This window comes from Erpetoichthys calabaricus, chromosome 12 (genome assembly GCF_900747795.2).
Source record: "Erpetoichthys calabaricus chromosome 12, fErpCal1.3, whole genome shotgun sequence".
In the NCBI taxonomy this organism is placed as follows: domain Eukaryota; kingdom Metazoa; phylum Chordata; class Cladistia; order Polypteriformes; family Polypteridae; genus Erpetoichthys; species Erpetoichthys calabaricus.
Genome location: NC_041405.2, coordinates 6,912,059 through 6,925,844, shown reverse-complemented (window position 1 = coordinate 6,925,844; position 13,786 = coordinate 6,912,059). Strand labels below are relative to the sequence as shown.

At 40.4% G+C, this 13,786-nt stretch overlaps 1 protein-coding gene across 1 annotated transcript in view; it reads right to left on the bottom strand.

Moving 5' to 3' along the window:
- Positions 1-3,586: 3,586 nt before the first annotated feature.
- The window catches only part of LOC114661798 (perforin-1-like), a 30,975-nt gene continuing 20,775 nt past the window's right edge, over positions 3,587-13,786 (bottom strand). The window contains exon 4 of the mRNA XM_028814999.2: positions 3,587-7,560. Within this exon, the coding sequence (XP_028670832.1) occupies positions 6,478-7,560 (1,083 nt within the window). The 3' untranslated portion in view covers positions 3,587-6,477. The remainder of the gene's footprint in view (positions 7,561-13,786) is intronic.

Genomic DNA, 13,786 nt, shown 5'->3' with positions numbered 1-13,786 from the left:
AGACAGATGGGTTGTGGTCCTGACCTCTGCAGCGGCCTGCCAGCCACATGAGCTTCACTGCATGATGATGCTTAGATAACTTTCTATCAGCTCCTCCATTAACGCATTACTGGCTGTGATCCGAAATACACTCATGTGAAAAAGTAAATAAAATGGACAAATCAAAATCTGATCTGCGTTAAAACAGAATGTGATACAAGATAACAAACATCAGGCTAAGTTTACGTTTTGTAGTTTATTGTAAAGTTTAAATTAACATCATAATATATATGTGGAGAAAAAAAAGAAAGTCCAGCCTTGCATGTATCACCACCTGAAATATCTCAAATGAAAAATCACATTAGAACTTCTGGGTGAACCCGTCTTATCAAACATTTGTAGTGTGTGCTACCACCATGTCCAGATCAGCAGATCTCTCAGAGGCCTTTAGAAAGAACGTTTACTGATGCCAGTCACCCGGGAAAGAGATTTTACAAAAGCTCAACTGCAAATCAGCCACTCCACCATCTGTCCACACACATATATATATATATATATATATATATATATATATATATATATATATATATATAGTATACACACACACACATACACATGTATATATATATATATATATATATACACACACATATACATCTGTATATATATATATATATATGTATATATATGTGTGTGTATTATATATATATATATATTTGCAGTTGGAGATCCACAAAGGGAGAAAAAACGAATCACGTATCATAAAATAGTTTTATTCCTGAGCTTTCAACCCCTATCAGGGGTCTTCATCAGAGGATAATGCTTAGACTTACAAGAATCAAAGGCAATATATAGCAACACATTCAGGGGTGGGTGGGTGGAGGTGACTAAGTCCGTATGATCAAAAGGGGAGGGTTTATCGTTAAATTAAAGTGCACATGTCCTTCTTAAGTTGGCATATGCTGGGTTTATGTCCAAGTGTCTGTTGATGGCATTTTCATCTGATAGCCAAGACTCGGCCAACTCTTTTTTTACTGGCCTTAAATTTTACTTTCACGTTGTCCCAGTTGAATGTGTGTCTTGTCGATTTAGTATGTGCATATATATGTGTGTGTATTATATATATATATATGTATATATATGTGTGTATTATATATATATATATATATATATATATATATATATATATATATATATATATATATATATATATATACTGTATATATACACACACACACATATACATCTGTATATATATATCTATATACAGTATATAGATATCCATCCATCCATTTGCCAACCCGCTGAATCCGAACACAGGGTCACGGGGGTCTGCTGGAGCCAATCCCAGCCAACACAGGGCACAAGGCAGGAACCAATCCCGGCAGGGTGCCAACCCACCGCAGGACACACACACAAATACACCCACACACCAAGCACACACTCGGGCCAATTTAGGATCACCAATGCACCTAACCTGCATGTCTTTGGACTGTGGGAGGAAACCCATGCAGACACGGGGAGAACATGCAAACTCCACGCAGGGAGGACCCGGGAAGTGAACCCAGGTCTCCAGGTCTCCCAACTACGAGGCAGCAGCGCTACCCACTGTGCCACCGTGCCGCCCGTATATATATATATATATATATATATATATATATATATATATATATATATATATATATATATATATATAATGTTGCATAGTTTTACTGTCAAATAATGCAAAGGGTACGCTACATGTGTTTTGCTCTCATTTGGGCTCATCAGGCGTACACACTCACTGCTCCCCTCTCGGGGATTGAACCTCGGATGTCAGCATCAGAGATGAAGCCCCTTTATGCTGCGCCACAGCGTGTGGTTCGTTTATTTGAAAGCCTGTAGGTCTGGAGTAATTACATTCATTGCAGTCAGAGTCCCGACCTGAATTGTGTGGGTGGTTACCTACCAGGTAACGCTTGTGGTTGGTCTGCCATTCGGCACGGTGCCCTCTTCTATACATACACACACACATATATATATATATATATATATATATATAACCACCCATACAATCAGATTGTGACACAGACTACGAATGCCGTGAATATATATATATATATACATAATATACATATATATATATATATACATAGGAAGAGCTGTGTAGAGGACTGGACAAGTCATGTCTCATCCACAGCCTGGAATGACAGAAGTATTTCAGGGTCAAGGACTATATAAAAGAGTGTGACCGACCTTGCCACGTAATGTGTTGCTATATATTGCCTTTGATTCTTGTAATTCTAAGCTTTATCCTCTGATGAAGACCCCTGACAGGGGTTGAAAGCTCAGGAATAAAAAGTACTTTATGATACGTGATTCATTTTTTCTCCCTTTGTGGATCTCCAGCTGCATATATATATATATATATATATATATATATATATATATATATATATATATATATATATATAGAGAGAGAGAGAGAGAGAGAGAGAGAGAGAGAGAGAGAGAGAGAGGGGTGGTCCAGATCTAACTATGCAATGATTGCATTGCATTGTATTAAAAGTTGCATACTTAGATCTGGACCACCCTATATATATACACACACATATATATATATATATATATAGAGGAAGAGAGATTGCGAGAGACAGAGACAGATAGTAATATTAATAAAATATTAATAATAGAGGCAGGATGGATGCCTTATCTCTATTAAGCATAGAAGCAGATCTATTAAGTAAGATTAGTTTTGAGGATCCGATCAAAGACTCTGCAATTAGAAAAAGTAATAGAAAATATTTCAAATACAAATTAAAGTGGAATGTATACAACAATAAACATTATTTTCCATCTTACCAAAAGTTTTGTTTCATTTCAAAAAATAAAATTGAAGGCCTCTAAAGGTCTTACTCCAGCCCACTTTCCTTCACTAGTAAATTTCCAAACAGACTGCTGGCCACGTTTAGCTTTCTTTTGATTTTCTGTTTTCTTCTTCCGTCTCTCACTTTCCCGGACCATCTCTTCTGCCTGATGATCCTCACTAAGTAAACGCAGTAAATAAACCGACGTCTAGCTGGCCAAGTTCTCAAAGCGCTCGCCCGGTAGTCTGGTAGTCGCTGTGGTGTTTGAATGATCGGACCTTACAGGATTCGTCCTCCAGGTGGCAGCATTTGACTTTTGTTATCAGGTCTCCATGCCGTTGCTCGGAGTTCAGTCCACTGAGATGTCGGCTCCACTTTTTACTTTCTGCTTTTCACGTTTCACAAAAGATCCTGGACTATTTAAGGTTTAACATGAAATGATTTAGAAAAGAAAGGTACTAAAAATCTAATGGCTTTGTGGCTGGCCCTCACCTCAAAAGACATGTGCTAGGAGCCTAAAGGTCAGAAGGGTGGTCACTGCACACCGCACTCCCCATGGGGTCCCATGTTTTAAGGTCTGGCTGATTGGTGCGCAGGGTGACCCTGTGAGAAATCGCTTCATCAGCCACCCCTTAACCACCGACACTGACCTGGTGAGGCTCTTTTTTGTGGCTATCGTTTATTAAGGAGAGAGCCATACATTTTTCATTGCCAGATTTACCGTGGACGATATGGTGAAAAAGAAAAAGTCAAAACAAATCTTTTAAATATTAATTAATTTTATTAAGACATAATATATAAGAATACTGTTATAAAAAACAGAATATACTCAAAAGCTCAGCCATGTTTGGAAACATAAAACAGTGAAGTTGTCTTTAGCACTTTGTTACTCCCTATAATCATCTCTTCTGTGTCTGTTGTTTAATAAGATTCCCTCTGTTTGATCCTCATTGCTTTTTTTTTCCATTATTCAAGAAAATGAAAGCAGACAGATTGCAAAAGACACTATAATAGATAGATAGATAGATAGATAGATAGATAGATAGATAGATAGATAGATAGATAGATAGATAGATAGATAGATAGATAGATAGATAGATAGATAGATGTTAAAGGTACATTATAAAAATTGCTAGATAGATATGAAAGGCATTATATTAAAATAAACTGTGGGAGGAACAATATATGAGATGAATGTGAAAAGCACCACATAACTAATAGATCTGGAAATCTCACTATGTAAGAGACAGTTAAAGGCACTATATAACAAATAGATTATTGTGAAATTGACTATATAATAGAGAGATGCAGAAGGCACTCTATAATACAGGGTGGTCCAGATCTAATTATGCGACAGTGCGCCATTTTGGAATGCAGGGCAAGTGCTGCCATCTATCGGCAACAAAAAGAATTTTAAGTGAATTCTCTATGAGCAGGGCAGGTGCTGTGAATTCTCTATGTAATAAACTTAAGTTACAGCGTAATGAAAATTGCATAATTAGATCTGGACCACCCTATAGATATGAAAGCATTAAATAACAGGTAGGTGTGAAAGGCACTATATAACAGATATTCGTGACACTATGAGAAACAGATATATAGAAATGCACTATATATCAGATAGATTTACAAAACACTATATAATAAAAATAAGAGAATGGCACTATAAAAGTAATAGATGAAAAAGGCACTACATAATAGATGTGAATGACACTATTTAATGGAGAGACAGATGTAATTATGTGGATGTCATTATATAGAAAACAGTCAGATGTGCTACATAAAAGACAGAATGATGGACAGGTAAAATACACAATGAAATAAATAATTCTATAACATTAGAAATGCAGATTAGATAGAGTAAAGTAAAATGGTTATGTGGAAGGCACTATAAAATAAATAGATGTGAAAGGCACTATATAATTGATTAGTAGATGAAGTAGATATGATTTAATAAATAAATGTGAAAGGTACTATATGACAAAAACAGAAAGGTGCTTGTTAAACAGTGCGTGTGTCAAACTGGTGTGTATGTGGCACCAAATCCTAATCTCTGATAAGAAGGAAGAAGCAGACCAGAATTAATGTAGAATGACTCAATTAGCTGCTGAACTTTGCAAAGGAAGGATTCGTTACAATGGCTTTGCAGAGCTAAATATCTATATGCAGATAAATGAGTGTGGTTTCTGAAATAGAACAAATAAAATAACATAAAATAACTGTCACAAAAATAAAAGCCCACAGAATGCTAAAAACTAGTAATACCCAAAAAGGTCAGTAGATGGCGGCAGACATTAACAGAGCGCTATGACGTGCCGCCGTTGGCAAAGGCGCTGAATAAAAGTTTCCAAATACGTTAGCCCTGCACAGACTCGAACAAATCACTACTTAAACTGCCATTACCAAGTCTGTTCTCTAGAAGCTCTAATATATTAATAAAGAAACAACATTTCGGAGCGTACTTTATACAGTTTTAAACGTTAAACTGAAACACATTTTTGACATAAAGGGTTACCTGAATATGTCGTTAAGAGCTTTATCATTAATTGCAGAAAAACTGTTCTTTTTCTAATAAAATTACAAACAAAGCGTATAACATACATCAAACAGACGCACACAAAGTAAAAAATAACAAACAAACAAAAAAAAAACAAAAAAAAAACAGCCAGCGTTTCTGCGCATCAGACACAAAAATAACACCTGCGCATGCTCAAACATAACCAGTGAACGTGATGACGCTGAAGACAGCGTGCTCAGACTTTTGTACAGTGCTAAATAACAGATATTAGATAGATAGATAGATAGATAGATAGATAGATAGATAGATAGATAGATAGATAGATAGATAGATAGAATTTGGTATAGTAGGGAGGATTAGATAGATAGATAGATAGATAGATAGATAGATAGATAGATAGATAGATAGATAGATAGATAGATAGATAGATAGATAGATATGAAAGGCACTATATAATAGACAGACAGACAGACAGACAGACAGACAGATAGATAGATAGATAGATAGATAGATAGATAGATAGATAGATAGATAGATAGATAGATATGAAAGGCACTATATAATAGACAGACAGACAGACAGACAGATAGATAGATAGATAGATAGATAGATAGATAGATAGATAGATAGATAGATAGATAGATAGATAGACATGAAAGGCACTACATGATAGAGATAGATAGATATGAAAGGCACTATATAAGAGATAGATAGATAGATAGATTTCATTAGTACAACATCAGACAGGCAGTCACTCATTTCTATATTTGTCTCAAAGAAGCTCAGATGTTGCTCCTTTTTCCGTCCACTGCACTCCTGCCCCTCAATGACCAGGTCTGGTGGTCCTATTTGCAGGCTGTTTCAGAAGTTTCAAGTGCCGCCAGCTGCAGGCCTGTTGCTGCAGACAGTCGCTGGCTAATTTGGCCCCCCAAGTAGGAAACTTTCACAGAAGAGCAATTAGATGAAGAGGCTGACGTTCAATTTGATCTCCAGGGCTGTTCCTTCCAAGCTGCGTTTCATTTGTTAAACATGCATTCAGATTTGATCTTCTGCTCCAGATTTATTTGTTTTATGAAGAGTAAAAGAAGAAGAAGTAAGAAGTCATCGCCGAATGGTCTTCTGTTTTGTGATCTTTCAATGGTCCTCCGTCCCTGACACGCTGTTGCTGGCATTAGCAGCCGCGCTGACGAAGCCGACCCCCATTGACAAGAGGACCTTTTGGGGGACCCGCACAGCGTTTCTAGACACGAAGATATTCTTCAGGTTGGTTTGCATGGGACTGGCGATGTAATCGGCGCACTTCCCTCCCCCCAGGCTCGGCCCACACTCCACCTTGTATGAATAATAGAGAGAGCCGTGGTTCAGGGTGCAGAGAGACTCCTTCGGCCCCTGCTCAAGAGGCACGGTACAGCTGCCCAGGAGGTCATCATCCCACTTGTTGTCTTCATCCCAAACTTCAAACTTCAGCTGGCCTACCATTGCAAGACTAACATATCCCATATCGAACTGGCGGTTCCACCTGGGGTCATTTGTTTCCATGATCACGTTAGTGGTTTCGACCCGTTGGTCCAGAAAAACCTTTACAAAGGCGTCTGTTTGACTGTGGTAGTCCCCCCAGAGCCCAGTCGCCCTCTTGACAGTCACAGTAATCTTAGCGAGACCCTTTTGGGTGGGACAACACATGCAGTTGACCATATTGTTGCTGTGACAGACACAGTTGCATGAATCCCGTGCCGGACTTCTGCTTCCCACCGCACAAGCGCTCGAGCAGTTCTTCAGGAGGGCATTCTCCAGGACATAGTGGCTCACAGCTTGTCGTAGATTTTCTTTCAGGGGGCCTTTGAAGCGGACCAGACTGGACAGGGGCTCCAGAGAGTAGGAGATGACGTCTGGTTGGGTCCTGAGGCTTTCGAGCCACTCTTGATAAGCACTGGGTTCCGTGGATGCGGAGAAGAGCAAGTCGGGGCTGGAGAATTTGCCACCAAACACTTGGGTTTCACGATCGTTGAAGGTGTTGTGGAAGCTTTGCTGGGATTCGTCTTTCTTTTTGGACTCTTTGCAGTGGTGAACTTCACTTCTCATGTTAGCCTTGTCCCCGACAGTCGCGGAGGCTTCAGCATCCAGGCAGTCTTTGACGTCGTCCACGTTCAGACCTTTTAAAGCAGCTTTACAAGTCTGAATGGAGGTGACACTCCTGACCTTTCCTCCCAGTTGAACCTGGGGTGGAGAGAGAGGCAGAAGAAGAGGAAGAACTTAATGACCACCAGAAGCATCACCAAGCTTGGGACAAAAAGCACATTTGTGTAAAAACGGGGCAAAGGTGGTCAGCATAGCAAGGCAGAAAAATCGCCAGTGGTCTCCCCTGGACTTTCTCGTATACTCAGATATGGGGATGGATAGTTGAGGAGTTAACCGCAAGACAAGAATTATATTTTTATATCACGTCCATTAAAGAACCATCAACACCAAATCAAATTATGTTGAACAATTATTATAGAAGTAAAGTTGAATAAACCGGACTCTGCAGCTGCATGAATAAAGTACCACTTCCGGTCAGGGGCGGACTGGCCTTTAGGGCATTTGGGCAATGCCCGGTGGGCCGCAGACTCTGGTCTGGTCATGTGACGGCCGTTTCATGAAATAAATTTTATGTACTGGTTACTGTTTGACATTAAAATTAATTTTCAACACTACTAAACCTTATCTGTCCGGTACTACGATTTATATAATATACCGTATTACGTTATCAAGTTGTTTTAGTTGTACGTTGCAACGAAAAATTTGGTCAAAACTGCCTTTTGCCGATTTCTGTTTCGATACCGCTACATTTCGGTTAGAATATATTCATCCATCCATTATCCGACCCGCTATATCCTAACTACAGGGTCACGGGGGTCCACTGGTGCCAATCCCAGCCAGCACAGGGCACAAGGCAGGAAACAACCCCTGGGCAGGGCGCCAGCCCACCGCAGGGTTAGCATAGACATTATTGTAATTTATTTGATCTCATATCTAGTATTTAAATTCTTCAGTACTAATAATTCGTTTAGATTATGTATTATGCATTTTATTGTTCTCTGGACATCGGCGTGAGCGATAATTAGTGGTTTTCAACTGCGATTATTAGTATGATGAAATAAAGTTATAAAGCACAGGATAGGAATTTTTAAAATTAGGACGGAACATTTTTTAACAAGTTTATCGTTAAGTTAATGGAACATTTCAATCATATGAGGTTTTCATTATAACCTCGGTTATCATTTATTCCACCGTAAATGAGCAGTTTGACTATCGAGTTGAAAGTACTTGTTTCATACCTGTAACCACTTACTTTGCTTTAGGCCGCCTATAAAGATCAGGCTCTGCGTTGAAGAGAAGCGACGCTAAGAACATCTTGAGGCGCTCATGTTGATGTCGGTGGAGCTAAATATCCTATAGCCAGACTTGACAACAGCGGTATTGGTGATGATGTGGCGGCTAAAAACCGCGAACTGCGTAAGCTACTAGCCCAGCGGTCCTCAATCTGTGGGGCGCGCCCCCCCGAAGTAACAAAACAGGGGTCGTGAAGATGTGAGAAAAAGAAAACAAGAATCGAAAATCTGAAAGATACATCTATTGAAACCAAAACAAATTAACTTAAACTACATTCTGATACTAGAAAAATAAATATAGAGTTAGATAAATGTCGATAAAAGTTAAGCAGGTATAATAAAATATGCATCTATGATACAGTAATCCCTTGCTACTTCGCGGTTCACTTTTCGCGGATTTTATATGTAAGCATATCTAAATACATAACGCGGATTTTTCGCTGCTTCGCGGGTTTCTGCGGACAATGGGTCTTTTTACTTGCTTCCTCAGTTGGTTTGCCCAGTTGATTTCATACAAGAGATGCTATTGGCGGATGGCTGAGAAGCTACCCAATCAGAGCACGCAGTTAAGTTCCTGTGTGCTGCTGATTGGCTCAGCGACGGAGTGTTGCATTAACCAGGAAGTCTCATCTCACTCATTCATCATTAACGTGCTAATGCTTCAGGGGCCGTGTCCAAGCACCAACAGAAGATGCAAATGATTGCAGAAAAGGTAAAAGTTTTGGATATGTTGAAGGAAGGGAACAGCTACACCGCTGCAGGACATCGATTCTTTTTATTTAAAAAGGAGGAAAAGCATATAAGATCTACGGCCGCAGTGTCCTTTAACCAGGGTGCAAAACGAGTTGCAAGTGGACGTGATAAGGCAGTAGTCTAGATGGAATCTGCTTTAGGAATCTTTGCAACAAGGTCGACGACGTCATGACCGCCTACAAGCTGCTACGTGTACTTCGCTATACAGTAAGTGTAAACTTATCTACCGATTTCATATTGCTTAGCAGTTGTCCCTGTTTTTAATAGAGTAAACGGTGGGTTGTAAACAATACAGGGAGGGTTTAAAAACGTCCAAATACACGTTAAATAATTAAATAAATATAGTGTCCGTACTTCGCGGAAATTCAGTTATCGCAGTCGGCCTTGGAACCTATCTCCCGCGATAAGTGAGGGATTACTGTATATCATTAATTTCAAAAGAACAAATTGGTATTAGTGGGATCCTTTAAAAAAAAACGTTAGGGGGGGCGCGATTAAAACTGTTATGAAAACTCGGGTCGCAAATACTTAAAGGTTGAGAAACACTTCAATGAATAATAGGCCGAGCGGGCCGACCTCGTCACCTCACTCATTGAAGGATGCCCGGGCCAGTTTGGAGACCCAGTCCGCTCCTGCTTCCAGTTGATGGATTTGGCCCAAAAGTTAATACAGATCTACAATTTTTGTGTAACAACCACATGCCAAATATCATCCATCTATCTCGTTGCACTTCTTTGTTTACACACACACACGTACGAACACACACAGACATAATTCCAAAAAACAGTCAGGATTCATCAAAATCTTCAGGATGAATTCTTTCATGATTATTATACCCTCTCTATACTTACGAGAAAGTAAGAAGTAACACTCATAGCCACCACCAGAGGGCTCCATGTACAATTGTATTATTGTGGAATGAGTGGAAGTCACCAAGTTCAATATTGGTTAGGCTCACTCTCACACACTACAAAAGTCATGCGCGCACACACACACACACGCACGCACGCACACACACAGACACACACACACACACAGACACGCACACACACACACACACGCACGCACGCACGCACACACACAGACACACACACACACACACACACAGACACACACACACACACAGACTCCAGCCACACAAGCACTGATTAGGAGTGACGCTTGCAAAGCCTGTCACTCCTCAGTACTCCACAAAGGGGCTCACTAGCTGCGACTTGTTCAACACATGGGTGTCCCCAGATATAACGTAGACCAAAGGCTGACTCACCTTGATCCCAGAAAATATCCATAGACCTACGGCTACCATGGTCGTGGTGAGTAATCTCCACACAGAAAGGCTGCCATACCTTCACTGTGCCCCCAAGATATGAATAATGTGGTCGTGGCTATGCAACAATGAGTTGAAATGGTGGTGTTCAGGGCAGAGTGGTGGCTCTGAGGCTAAGGATCTGCGCTGGTATCTTGAAGGTTGCCGGTTTGAATCCCCGTCACCGCCAAAAGAGATCCTACTCTGCTGGGCCCTTGAGCAAGACCCTTAACCTGTAATTGCTCCAGGGGTGCTGTACAATGGCTGACCCTGCGCTCTGACCCCAAGGGGTATGTGAAAACTAACAAATTCCTAATACAAGAAATTGTATAAGGTGAAATAAAGAATACTTACTGTTCAGCAAACAGAAAAACTATAAAACAGCGCTATAATCACAAAAATATGTTTCTTCTTTTGACTGCTCCCGTTTAGCGGTTGCCACAGTGGATCATCTGTCTCCTTCTGTCTCATGTCATTTTTTTGTCATACCACCTGCCTTCATGTCCTCCTTCACCACACCCATAATCCTCCTCTTTGGTCTTCCTCTTTTCCTCTTGACTGGCAGTTCCATCCTCATCCTTTTTTTCCCTGATGTACCCCTCATGTCTCCTCCATCTCAATCTCGTCTCTGTCACTTTGTCACCAAACTCTCGTAGCTGTGTTGTCCTTCAACTCTCCTCATTCCTAATCCTGTCTACCCTCGTTACTCCAATCGAAAATCATAGAATCTTCAACTCTGACTCTTCCAGCTCTGCCTATCATCTCTTCATCAGTACCACCATCTCCAAGCCATACCACATAGCTGATCTCACCACCGTTTTATAGACCTGCCCTTTCACTCTTTTAGTTACTCTTCTATCACAAATCACTCCTGTCTCCCTTCTCCACCCTGCCTGCACTCTCTTCTTCACCTTTCTATCACACTCTCCATTGCTTTGGACTGTTGAACCCAAGTGTTTAAATACATCGACCTTCACCACTTCTGCTCCTTGCAGTCGCACCCTTCCACCGCCTTCCCTCTCCTTCAAGCACATGGACTCCATTTTACTTAAACTGACTTCAGTGTGGACCTCTGCATCTCCAGGTTCACCTCAACCTGCTGTATACTCGCACTACAGATCACAATGTCATTCGCGAACATCACAGTCCATGGAGATTAAAAAAAAAAAAAAAAATATGTTTAAATAACACAAATATGAAATAAAACTGGATAAACAATGTCTGGAGTAGACACTCGTGTGTGTGTGTGTTAATAATCTCTTTTATGCATCCCTCAAACTACAACGCTTTTTCTCCCACTCACGTTATCCTTAACTTTGTTTCAAATGAACATAATACTGAGTTTACTACAACGTTATATGTTCATTTGTTTCTAAATTATAGGCTACTTCTTATTTTTGCTACAACATTTTGTATTTTGAGCTTTTTCTACCTCATTTCTATCTTTCTCTTATTTTATTATTGTTGTTTCTGCTTTATAGTAGTTTGAAGTTATTACAATGCTCACGAGGAGCTAGTTTATTTTAAGCAGGTACTCCTATGTGGTGATTCAAACAAGACTTTTGGCTGCGATTTAGGTTTTGAACATTTTCTACTTCCATTTTTACTCCCTTATTTTTGTTGTTTACATTCTGTAGAAATGCAAAGTCATTGTTCTAGAAAGTCAATTCTGTTCATCTGCACATAGTTTTTTCCACGGGAGATACGTTACATCACTCATCCAAGTGACTTCCTCAGTCTCAGTTGACTGCAGGTTTCTCCAACCTTATAAACAGTACCTTGGCCTAATGACTGAATAGCACCATTGACTAACAATGGGCCGTGTGATCAGTGATATGCAAATTGTCCATTGATCAATGGCCATGAGTACCATTCACAGAGAGTTGCGGAATGGCTGCAATCACCGCATTGTAAGATGGTGAAAGATGTACCCTTAGGCCCCCTCCTCGGTTCAGAGATGGTCGTTCCTTTTTCACGTAAATGGCCTCCTTGACTCCTCGCTCAAACCAGCGTTCCTCCCTGTCCAGAATGTGCACAGTGACCACTGTCCTGTAGGTGTAAATAGACTGCGGATTCCTGGCCTGACGAGGTAGCTCTTCTGTGTTGTGCCATCCACTTCGCCAGTGGTTGTTTTGTTTCCCCGATGTATGTTTCACGGCAATCCTCTTGGCACTTAACTGCGTAAACTATATTACGCTGTCTGTGCCGGGCATCCAATCCTTGGGGTGGACCAATTTTTGCCGTAGCGTGTTTTGGGGTTTGAAAGCCACCGAGACCTGATGTTTTGACAAAATGCATCTCAGCTGTTGCGATACTCCTGACACATAAGGGATCACCAAAGGTTTTTGCTTAGGCAGCGGTTGTCCTTCCTCTCTCCTGGATTGATTTGCCATTGTTTTGCTCACAAGGATCTAGTTATTTTAAGCAGGTGCTCATATTTTGCTACACAAGACCAGGAAATTAAAACAAGCTCTTATGAACTTTTTGATTCAATATTTTGTGTTTTGAATGTTTTGAACCTTCATTTTGTTGTTTGGATGGGACACCAACCAGGAAAAGCTTGTTGCTAGAAGAGGTGCTGGCGAGGAGCAGGGGGCGCTTATCCTGCAGTTCTGTTTTTTGGATACCAATGCCCGTCAATGCAGTGATGGGGACACTGTGCTGTAAAAATGGTGCCATCTTTTAGGTGAGGCGTAAAACCGAGGTTCTGACTCTCTGTGATCGTAAAAGATCCCTGGGCATCCTTTGTAAAAAGTACTGTGTATCCTGATTGCCAGGCTAAATTGCCCACCACAGCCTAGTCATTCTGACCCCCAAATCATGCCCTGTCTCTAATCGCCTCTCTATCTTTCTCACTGCTTCACCACCTAGTAGCTCAAGTGTGGTGAGTGTACTGGCACAAAAATAACTGCCCTCACATCATCCAGGTGGTTCTTGTATAAAGCGCTTAGAATAATGAGAACAACGCTATATGAATACAAGGAATTATTATTATTATTATTTATAGTACTTT